Source organism: Ranitomeya variabilis, chromosome 1, assembly GCF_051348905.1.
Source record: "Ranitomeya variabilis isolate aRanVar5 chromosome 1, aRanVar5.hap1, whole genome shotgun sequence".
In the NCBI taxonomy this organism is placed as follows: domain Eukaryota; kingdom Metazoa; phylum Chordata; class Amphibia; order Anura; family Dendrobatidae; genus Ranitomeya; species Ranitomeya variabilis.
The window spans coordinates 290,206,215-290,218,706 of NC_135232.1; the positions used below are offsets into that span (position 1 = coordinate 290,206,215).

Genomic DNA, 12,492 nt, shown 5'->3' on the forward strand with positions numbered 1-12,492 from the left:
ATCGGGTTACTAAGCGCGGCCATGCGCTTAGTAACCCGATGTTTACCCTGGTTACCAGCGAACCTCGGCATTGTTGGTCGCTGGAGAGCGGTCTGTGTGACAGCTCTCCAGCGACCATACAACGACTTACCAACGATCACGGCCAGGTCGTATAGCTGGTCGTGATCGTTGGTAAATCGTTATGTGAGACGGTACCCTTATTTCCTAAATCATAGTTCCTCTCTGCAGGGGTAAGCCTACAGAAAAAGAATGCACAAGTATGTAACAGAGCCTTCACTCCAGTTCTTTGAGAATGACCCCCAATGCCCAATCAGAAGCATCTACCTCCATAATGAAGGGAAATGCTGGATCCTGATTAATCAAAAGCGGAGCTGAAGTGAATCATGACTTAAGCCGATCAAAGGCTTCCTGAGCCTGTGAAGACCAATTAAAGGATTTCTCCTTCTTAGTCAGAAGTGGTGTGACAATCTCTGAAAAATTTTGGATAAAACGTCTATAAAAATTTGCAAAGCTGATAAAGCATTGAACTTCCTTAATGTTTTTAGGTGCTGGCCAATCAAGGATTGCATGAATCTTACCAGATTCTATGTTTATCCCTTGAGGAGACATCACATACCCTAAGAATTGTATTTCAGAATTATGGAAGTCACACTTCTCTGGCTTGATAGAAAGATGGTTTTCTTGCAAATGTCTCAAAACCACTTTGACGTGTTCTTGATGTTTCTGTAGAGATTCAGAAAAAATTAGGATGTCATCCAGATAGATTTTGACAAAATGGTCCAGCAAATCTCTAAAGATATCATTGGCAAGATGTTAAAAGGTTGCAGGGGCATTGCACAGCACAAAAGTCATCACCAAGTATTCAAAATGTCCATACTGACATCTGAAAGCCGTCTTCCATTCATCACCAGGATGGATATGTACCAGATTATATACCCTGCAAAGATCCAATTTAGAAAATACCTTAGCATGACAGATTCTTTCCAAAAGTTCTGCAATGAAAGGCACGAGTTATCTTTTCCAGATGGTCACCTTGCTGAGTTCCCAAAAGTCAATACAATGTCTCAGAGTCCCCATCGTATAAAGCCCTTGGACAAATTCTCATCGATATACTCCTTCAAAGCTTGGAGCTCAGGAGCTGCCAATGTATATACATTACTGAAAGGAATCAAAAAATGTCATGTGCCCGAAAATGGTACTAATAAAAATGTCAACTCGTCCCGCAAAATACGAGACCTCACAGGACTCTGTTGGCCAAATATGGCTATGCAAAAACTATTTTTTGCAATAAAAAATGTCTTTTAGTGTGTGACAGCAGCCAAACATGAAAACCCGCTATAAGGTCTCTTTCACACTGAAATATCCGGTACCAGAAATGTCCCTGTCCGTGTATGTAATACTTGCGGCACACATATGGCATGCGGGTGCCGCATCAGTACCACAAGGATGGGCGCCAAGGAAGAATCGTTACAGTAAGCGCTATTCTCCGGCGCCGGGTGCTGAACGCGGCTTTCATCCCCTGCTCTGCCGACGATCAGCACAAGCAGGGGAGAATGATGAGAGTTACATTTTAAGTAATAAAAGAGACAGCAGGAGGTCGCTGATGGGATTTTTACTCCCATCAGCCTACCCCTGCTGCTACTAATAACAGTGACAGCAGGAGCAGCGGATGGGAGTATTCATCTGCCGCTCCTGCGCTGTAAATAAATGCGGTAATTAATAAAATTATGTGGGTTCCCCTCTATTTTTGATAACCAGCCAGAAAAAAACTCATAGCTGGGGGCTGCAACCCTCAGCTGTCAGCTTCAGCAAAGTTGGATATCAAGATTAGAGGGGTCCCCATGCCATATTTTTAAATTATTTAAATAAATAATTTAAATAAACAGGGGGGGTTCCCCCATTTTTGACAACCAGCCTTGCTAAAGCTCACAGCTGTGGGCTGGTATTCTCGGGCTGGTAAGGGGCCAATGATATTGACCCCCCAGCCTAAAAATAGCAGCCCGCAGCTGCCCAGAAAAGGCACATCTACTAGATGCGCCAATTCAGGCACTTTGCCTGGCTCTTCCCTCTACCCATGGCGCAAGGCTGGTTATCAAAAATGGGTGGACCCCATGCTGTTTTTTTAATTATTTATTATTTACATCAGGGGCTCTCCAAACGCAACATTGGAGTCCTATCTCAATTCCAGCCGATTTTGCATTGAAAAGTCAAACGGTGCTCCTTCCCTTCCGAGCTCTGCCATGCGCCCTACATATGGTGTATCAGCATACTCAGGACAAATTTTACAACAACTTTTGGCATCCAATTTCTCCTGCTAACCTTGGTAAAATAAAACAAATTGGAGCTGAAGTAAACTTTTTGTGAAAAAAAGTTAAATGTTCATTTTTTTAAACATTCCAAAAATTCCAGTGAAACACTGAAGGGTTAGTAAACTTCTTGAATGTGGTTTTGAGCACCTTGAGATATCCAGTTTTAAGAATGGTGTCACACTTGGGTATTTTCTATCATATAGACCCCTCATAGTGACTTCAAATGTGATGTAGTCCCTAAAAAAAAATGGTGTTGTAAAAATGAGAAATTGCTGGTCAACTTTTAACCCTTATAACTCCCTATCAAAAAAAAATTTGGTTCCAAAATTGTGCTGATGTAAAGTAGACATGTGAGAAATGTTGCTTATTAAGTATTTTGTGGAACATATCTTTGTGTTTTAAGGGCATAAAAATTCAAAGTTGGAAAATTGTGAAATTTTCATAATTTTCTCCAAATTTCCGTTTTTTTCAAAAATAAACGCAGGTAATATCAAATACATTTTTCCACTATCATGAAGTACAATATGTCATGAGAAAACACTGTCAGAATAATCAGGATCCGTTGAAGCGTTCCAGAGTTATAACTTCATAAAGGGACAGAATTGTAAAAATTGGCCCGGTCATTAACGTGCAAACCACCCTTGGGGGTTAAGGAGTTAGAAATATAGGTATAGTACAATGCCAAAGATTTAACTTTTTACCTTACATGAGCTATATCTATTGTAAATTCTACAATAGCATGGAAATTGGCTAATCAAATTCAAAAGATTTCATTTAAGACCTGTATAGTCCTCAATATATCCTACAACAAAACTCGGAGTATATAATCCCAAGACTATTTCTTAATAAAATGTAACAATTCAATTTATTGATATAAACAAAATATATATACAGACTTCATAGATAAGGGTACAGATAGAGCTCGTATACGGGGGACAGAACACTGAAATCGCAACACGGGTTCAGTTTAACAGAACACTAAAAACATACCATGCTGAACACGTATATAATAAACTATTTCAGATAAGTGCGTAGTGCCTAATAAAGTGCAGCAGTGTATGTTCCTAGTTTGGCCACATCAGAAATTTGTTGTGTTACCTATAACACAGGTCAACAAAAAAAAAAATTTTTTCTGGTGTCCAAAATATTTAAGCGAATTTAGGGTATTTTTGGGGTGCTGATTCTGAATATGTCATCAGTTTTGCCAGATTGGCTCAAGTTTTTGAGATTTTTGGTATCTTATTTATAGCACTTGTTGGTAAATGCGACGCATCATCTCATTAATTTCTTTGGATTAGTACTTGAACTGAGCAGTTCTCAATATAGTTTTGTGTTAATTAGTGTTCTAAAAGTTTGTTCATAGCTTGATTTTTGCACTAACTTTATGTTGTTGTCTGTTTTCCAGTGAAAAGCATGAACTCATCAAGAAGAAGTTGTCTTAACGATCCAGACTCATTCTGTTACATTTGTGGTGAATACACACTGCCAAAACATAGAAGAAACATAACAGACTTCGTAAAAAAAGTGTATTTTGCCTATTTTGGGGTTATGCTTGGGGACCAAGACAAGTTTTGGGCACCACACATAGTGTGCAAAGCATGTATCGAATTATTACGAAAATGGAGCAAAGGACAAAGAAAAAGCTTCAAATTTGGTGTTCCAATGGTGTGGAGAGAGCCAAAAAATCATCATGATGACTGTTATTTCTGTGCAGTGCAAGTGCAAGGATTCAATAAGCATAAGAAACGAAAATGGGAGTAACATGGAATCTGCAAGAAGGCCTGTCCCTCATTGTGAAGATGTGCCTGTACCTGTGTTTACCATAAATAACAGTCATCATGATGATTTTTTGGCTCTCTCCACACCATTGGAACACCAAATTTGAAGCTTTTTCTTTGTCCTTTGCTCCATTTTCGTAATAATTCGATACATGCTTTGCACACTATGTGTGGTGCCCAAAACTTGTCTTGGTCCCCAAGCATAACCCCAAAATAGGCAAAATACACTTTTTTTACGAAGTCTGTTATGTTTCTTCTATGTTTTGGCAGTGTGTATTCACCACAAATGTAACAGAATGAGTCTGGATCGTTAAGACAACATCTTCTTGATGAGTTCATGCTTTTCACTGGAAAACAGACAACAACATAAAGTTAGTGCAAAAATCAAGCTATGAACAAACTTTTAGAACACTAATTAACACAAAACTATATTGAGAACTGCTCAGTTCAAGTACTAATCCAAAGAAATTAATGAGATGATGCGTCGCATTTACCAACAAGTGCTATAAATAAGATACCAAAAATCTCAAAAACTTGAGCCAATCTGGCAAAACTGATGACATATTCAGAATCAGCACCCCAAAAATACCCTAAATTCGATGAAATATCTTTGGCACCAAAAATACTGTTGACCAGTGTAATGAATCCTTAGGTAGGGAGAAAGAGAGGAATTATGGGTGAGATTAACATGGCCTTATTACCTCTCTCTGGATATAATGCAACATGCAGAATAATGGACCCCATATAATGCTCCTTACAGAATATTGGGCCCCATATAGCGTTCCATACAGAATGGGCTCCATATAATGTTCCATCAAGGACAATGGATCCAATATAATAATACATTGAAAAAATGGGCCCCATATAATATAATGCTCCATACAGAACATTGGACCATATATAATGCTGCATAGAGAATAATGGGCCCCATATATTGCTCCATACAGAAGTTTGGACCCCATATAATGCTGCATAAAGAATAATGGGCCCCATACAATGCTCCATACAGAATATTGGACCCCATAAAATGCTCCACACAGAATAATAGGCTCCAGATAGTGCTCTATACAGAATGGGCCCCATATAATGCTCCACACTTAAATAAATAATCAAATACTTACCTCTCCTCATTTCCCGCTCGCCGCAATTCTTGTTTTCTGATTCTCTGCAGTGCTCAGCACAGAGGACTCACTGTAGTGACATCATCGAGCCCTCTATCATGAGACATCACACAGTCAGAAGACACAGAAGAGGCAGGACCTGTGGCCATCTGGGAATAAAGGAAGGTAAGGTGAGTATTATAAACAGTTTAAAGCACGGGAAACTCGTGCCAGCGCGGCCGTTGGCACTGAGGTCCCCTTGACTTTCGACTCATGGGACCCATAGTGTGCCAGTGTCCTCGATGGTGAGTGAGTCCCCCCATGCTTTCTCAGGCCCCAGCACTTGCCCGGGTGTGCCTGTGGTGATGACGACCCTGCATCGGCTAATGCTTGCCGAGTGCAGAGCATATCTGAGCACCCAGATACTCGAGTGATATCTGAGCATCACCAAGCTTAATCACTCATCCCTACTACTGACATGTCCTACTGGACCACATTGTTGCACCACATGGATGCTCTAGCATTTTTGATGGAAAAAGTAGCACTTCAGTGTTTACTATTCTTACAATCAAATACAATGGAAATATAGGTGGATCCTGTTAATAATATACTGTACCAGTAATTAGCATAACCTTAATGGTTTCATGGAACATTTCATGGAATTACTTTGATTGAAAAAAAGGAAATCAATTTATTTACGGCTAATTGTTTTATGTGCAGGAATACGAAAGTTTATGATTTTACAACTATGAAATGCCACGTGTATTAAATGGTTTTATACAATGTTTTAATAATGTGTTCAGTGCAACATGAATTTCTTTATTTCTAAAGCTATATACAATTGGATTCAATAGTGGAGTAACTACTGTGTAAAGCAATGACAAGGCTTTGCTTATGCTAAATATTTGCTTTCGAGAAGGTGCTACATACATAATGATGAGAGTTCCATAATATGTGGACACAACAGCAAGATGAGAACTACATGTGGAAAAAGCCTTTTTTCTGCCATTTGATGATGGGATCTTGAAAATATTGTAGAGAATTATAATGTATGTTGCAATAATAAATACAAAAGGCAATAATGTTAATAGGGATGCAAATACAAATGATTCAATTTGTATTATAAAGGTATCTGAGCAGATAAGTTCGATAAGAGGTGAAAGATCACAGAAGAAATTGTCTATTAAATTTGGACCACAAAAATTGGACTTGCATAGTAAAATAAGGGTTATCATTGATATTATTAAACCAGTTAACCAAGCCCATGCGGAGGTGCAGCAGCACGACTGAAAGCTCATAAGAGAAGAGTAACGTAACGGTCTGCATATTGCCAAATATCGGTCATATGACATAATTGCAAGCAGCAAGCATTCAGTTGTGGCTGTGGTACTGAAAAAGTAATATTGAGTCAGGCATCCAGGGAGGGATATAGAATCATCTTCTGAAAGTAAGTTGTGTAACATGTTGGGAACAATATTTGCAGTGAAAACAACCTCGGATAAAGATAGGTTGCTAAGGAAGAAGTACATTGGAGAATGAAGACGAGCATTGGTTGCCACTAGTAAGATGATTAAAAGATTTCCGAATAATGTGAATAGGTAGATAATGAGAAATAAACTAAAAATAAAGATTTGTATACTGTAAAGATTTTTAAATCCTTTAAGGACGAACTCAGTTACATTTCCTGAAAGCATTTTGACTATACTATATATATATATATAGGTGGCTTAAAAGGTTGCTTGACATTAGATAAAAAGGATGTTATGTTGTGCGTCCATGTCTACTCTTTATGTAAATGGAGGTGACTGCAGTCCCAGACAAAGGTATAGTCCTATAAAGAATAGTGCTATTTCTGTAAAATAAATGTAAATTGTTGACAAGCTTTTAACCACTTTACCTCCAAGGTGGTTTGCACATTAACGACTGGGCCACTTTTACAATTCTGACTATTGTCACTTTATGAGGTAATAATTCTGGAGAGCTTCAACGGATCCAGGTGATTGGTAAAATTTCTTTGGTATTACTTGCGTTTATTTCTGGAAAAAAAACAGAAATTTGTCGAAAATTTTGAAAATTTTGCAAAAGTTCCAAATTTGAATTTTCATGCCCTTAAGTCACAGAGATACATTATGTCTCACAAAATAGTTCATAAATAACAATTCTCATACGTCTGCTTTACATCAGCACAGTTTGGGATACAACTTTTTTTTTGTTAGGAAGTTATAAGGGTTAAAAGTTGACCAGCGATAGAAGATACCTAAAAGTGACACCATTCTAAAAACTGCACTCCTCAGGATGCTCTAAACCACATTAAGAAGTTTATTAACCCTTTAGGGGGGTCGCAGGATTTATTTATTTTTTTAAAGAAAAAATAACATTTTACTTTTTTCACAAAAAATTTACTTCAGGTCCAATGTTTTTTTTTATTTTGACAAGAGTAAAAAGAAAAAATGGACCCAAAATTTGTTGTGTAATTTTTCCTGAGCATGCCACATTGCAGAGTTCGAAAGGGAAGGAGCGCCATTTTTTAATTCAATTGAATTTTTGAATGCAAAATTTGCTGGAATAATTGGCGGATGCCATGTCTCGTTTGGAGAGCTCCTGATGTGCCTAAACAAAAAAAATCCTCCACAAATGACAGCATTTTGGAAACTAGACCCCACAGGGAACTGATCTAGAAGTGTGGTGATCACATTGAACCACCCTCAGGTGTTTCACAGAAGATTATAACGTTGAGCCGTAAAAGTACAAAAAATCTAATGTTCCCCACAAATATGGTTTTTGCACAAAATATTGCATTTTATAAGGGTAACAGGAGAAATTGCACAATACAATTTGTTGTGAAATTTCTCCTAAGTAAGCCAATACCCAATATTAAGGAGAAAACTGTTGTTTGGGCGCATGGCAGGGCTCGGACATCATTTGAATTTTAGAATCTAAAACTTCCTGGAATCATTAGTGTCATGTCCCATTTGGAGAGACCCTGATGTGGAAACCCCCACAAGTGACCCCATTTTGGAAACTAGACCCCTCAAGGAATGTGATTAGATGCCAGGTGAGCACCTTGAACTCCCTTAACAGAGGTGCTTAACAGAAGTTTTTTAACATTGAGCTGTGAAAATTAAAAAAATCTAATTTTATCCACAAAAACATTATTTTAGCCCCAAATTTTGCATTTTCAAAAGGGTAAAAAGGAGAAATTACACAATACAGTTTGTTCTGCAATTTCTCCTGAGTATGCCGATACCCCATATGTGCGGGAATAATAATTTTGAGGCACAGTGCAAAGTTCAGAAGGGAAGAGGCGCCATATTGAAGTTCTAATTTTGCTAGAATAGTTTGAGGGTGCCATGTCACATTGAGGTGCCAGAACAAGAGAAACCCCATATATGTGAACTAATTTTACAAACTACACTCTCCAATTAATTCATCTGGTGGTGCCGTGATCACCACATGTGCCTCACAGAATTTTATACCACTGAGCGGTGAAGAAAGAATAAAATACATTTTTACCATTAAAATGTTGTTTTAGCCCCAAGTTTTTAATTTTTCAAAGGGCGAATAGGATTTTTTTACACTAAACTGAGGTCTATTTTTTCCTGAGTGCCTCAATACCCTACATGTAATTTGGGAAATATTTTTCAAGCACAGATTAGAAGGCAAGGAGCGCCAGATTTTGCTGTTATGGTTTGCAGGTGCCATGACTCCATATAATTGACCCCATGTTGCAAACTACACATTTGAATGAATTCATATTAACACGTGTCACAGAATTTTATACCATTGGACAATGAAGAAAAAATAACTCCATTTTACCATCAAAATTTTGTTTTTACCACAGACCTTACATTTTCACACAAGTGGTTAAAAATGGCAAAAAAAATGTGTTACAAAATTTCATCTGGACGTGGCAATACCCAAAATGTGGCTGTATAGTTCTACTTAGCCATACGGAGGAATGGAACGCTATTTGCTTCCTGGAGTGCAGATTTTCCTAGAATAGTTTGCTAACACCATATACAGAGCCCCTATTTGCTAGAAAAGCAGAATCCCCCTCAAGTGACCCCATTTTGGAAACTATACCCCTTGGGAAATTTATCTACAGGTGTAGTGATGACTTTGACTCCATAGGTATTTTCCAGAAACAAGCAGCAACTAATGTTGCCGAGTGAAAATTGTAAATTGCCATTGTATTGACCAGTATGCTTTAGAGACCAGTACGTTGTAGTCACCAGTACGTTATGTCAAGCCTGTGCTTCTGGAGGAATGCTCCTGTAAATTAGACGGGCTCTCATTGCTTCAGAAATGCCAAACTTGGATGCAATATGTGGTTTAGGTACACTCAGAAGGGAGATCAGAAGGGAGGGGGCATTTGGATTTGAGAGCAGAGAATTTGCTGAATTTATTTTGGTGGGTGAAAAGTGATTTCGCTTTTCTAGAGCCTTTGTACTACCAGTAACATGGAAGCCCCATATATTTCTGTTAACAGATGACAGACCCGAGTGGGGACTTACTTTTTTTGTTGATTGAGTTGAAGCTTTTATTGGGAACATTTTACATAATGTTTTATTTTGTCACAGTTATATGGCGCACTACGCTGACCACTTAGTTTCAGGTTTCCATCTAAATCTCTGAGTGACATGATTCAGATGAAATCCCCAAGGGATCTATTCACTGTAATGAGGCATAATTCAAGGAGAAAAATACAGAGCATCGATGAGCATTTCATTAAACAAAATTTTATTCCATAAATAGTACAAAAGACATGTAAATAGCAAATAACATTATTTAGTAACTAGAGCAAAAATGAGTGCCTGAAATATGCTGGTGAAGCCCCCATCCCCACAACCCCGCAAGTATTGCTGCCGATGTAGGGGCATACAGAAAACCCCTGCCCCGCCCTAAGAAAATGGGAGATCGTATGTAACCAAACGCTGAGTGTAGGCAAAAAAAGGGGCCACAGTGTGCCAAGCCTAAATAGAAACACCTATATATCCAACACGGATGTCCATAATAGATCTCCACAGTAACACCATTAATTATGGTGGTTGAAAAAGGTGCTTCACTTACCAGTAGAAGGGGCAGGGTGGGGAGACAGTTGGGAAGTGGTCCCCGACGCGCTTTTCGCGGCCACACAGTGCCGCTTCCTCAAGGGGATAACCACTTGCTGCCCAAAAGGATCATAAAATAGCCCCTCACCCCGGTCACATGGTACCCGGCGGCCAATCATAGTAGCGCTGTTGGCGCATGCGCGCCGCATCCGGCAGGTCCTGGCAGTGAAGCTCGGCGTCAAGACAAGTGCGCACACGCAGGGTGCAAAGCACCCGAAGCGCGCAGACAAGACCGGGAGACGCCGATCCACACCAAGGCATGACGGACCGCGGCGCGACACGCACGGCCACCAATTAAGAAAAATATATTCATAAAAAAGGGTACAAATACTTGTTCCACAATCTATAAGCCGCCCCATTGACAAATTAGAGACCCGACAAACATATTTTCCACAAACATGAAAAACGGCACACATACAGAAACACATAAAAACACAATTAAAAACAACATCCCGACCGATACAGGGGATGGAGGCCTGATACAGTCGGGATGTTGTTTTTAATTGTGTTTTTATGTGTTTCTGTATGTGATTTTAAACTCTTTCTTTTTTCTTACATTATTAGTGATATGAACTGATCTGGTGCTTTATGGTTTCCCTTGTGAATATGTCTCTGGCCTCATTTAACAGCTGTCATGGATACCACCCCAGTCGGGGCAAAGGGGACTTGTCAAGATATCCTCATGAGAATAAATGTGACAACTTCTGTCTCTTATTATGGACATTGTTTCAATGAAGTGAGGGATCTTTCTCAATATAACATGGATTCGGTGCACGGAGAGTGGACTATTCTTATATTTACATAATTATTTACCTGTGTGCCGTTTTTCATGTTTGTGGAAAATATGTGCGTGCGCACTTTTCTTGACGCCGAGCTTCACTGCCAGGACCTGCCGGATGTGGGGCGCATGCGCCGACAGCGCTACTATGATTGGCCACCGGGTACCATGTGACCGGGGTCAGTGGCTATATTAAGGTCCTTTTGGGCAGCAAGTGGTTATCCCCTTGAAGAAGCGGCACTGTGTGGCCGCGAAACGTGCGTCGGGGACCACCTCCCGATTGTCTCCCCACCCTGCCCCTTCTACTGGTATGTGAAGCACCTTTTTCAACCACCATAATTAATGGTGTTACTGTGGAGATCTATTATGGACATCTGTGTTGGATATATAGGTGTTTCTATTTAGGCTTGGCACACTGTGGCCCCTTTTTTTGCCTACACTCAGCGTTTGGTTACATACGATCCCCCTTTTCTTAGGACGGGGCAGGGGTTTTCTGTATGCCCCTACATCGGCAGCAATACTTGGGGGGTTGTGGGGATGGGGGCTTCACCAGCATATTTCAGGCACTCATTTTTGCTCTAGTTACTAAATAATGTTATTTGCTATTTACTGTACATGTCTTTTGTACTATTTATGGAATACAATTTTGTTTAATGAAATGTTCATCGATGCTCTGTATTTTTCTCCTTGAATTATGGTATGTTTGGAGCTGATTTGGTGAGTCCGGGGTTTGTTGGCGGGATTCTCGCCAGACCTCGTCTTCTCACAATATGTATCTGGGAGTTTTGTTCTCACTGTAATGAGGCAGTAGAGTTACTCCTGACTCCAACTGGCATCTGTTCAGCAGTGTTCTTCTTTTTCAGAAGTGCACAAAACTGTGGCCAACGGCTCTTTTATGAAATCCTATAAAGATGGACACTGCCAGATTACAGGTGAGACGGCATCCACAGTGACCCTATCTGCCTCATTATAGGGAATCTTCTGCCAGAGGTTCCATCTTAATCATGTATTGTAGCGATTTACCCCGATGCAACTCTCAGCACAGAGCGCAGGATAAATGTGCGCCGAGCCTTACTGTTGTCTTTGAGAGGCAGAATAAAAAAATAAACAACTTGTGAAAAATTGTTTTTATTCATTTTTGATGCCATTGTTTGTGCAACATAAGTAATTAGGTGACTTTATTCTTTGGGTTGGTGCGATTACAGGGGTACCAGATTTTGTATTGGGTTTTTATGTTTAGCTGCTGTCACACAGTAAAAGACGATTTTTATTTTGCATCCCCATATTTTGAGAGCTATAATTTTTCCATATTTTTTTCCCACAGGGTCATGTGAGGGCTTGTTTTTTGTGGGACGAGTTGACATTTTTATAGGTAAAATTTTTGGGTACATGACTCTTCTGATGACTTTCTATTTC

At 39.5% G+C, this 12,492-nt stretch overlaps 1 protein-coding gene across 1 annotated transcript; it reads right to left on the reverse strand.

Moving 5' to 3' along the window:
• Positions 1 to 5,933: 5,933 nt before the first annotated feature.
• On the reverse strand, positions 5,934 to 6,881 carry LOC143794279 (olfactory receptor 11H4-like). Its single transcript, XM_077280953.1, has one exon. The coding sequence runs from the start codon at positions 6,879 to 6,881 to the stop codon at positions 5,934 to 5,936; it is 948 nt and encodes a 315-aa protein (XP_077137068.1).
• Positions 6,882 to 12,492: the final 5,611 nt, after the last annotated feature.

Bases quoted from the DNA above. Each gene is read 5' to 3' on its own strand.
- LOC143794279 (XM_077280953.1), bottom strand. From the start codon at position 6,881: ATGCTTTCAGGAAATGTAACTGAGTTCGTCCTTAAAGGATTTAAAAAT.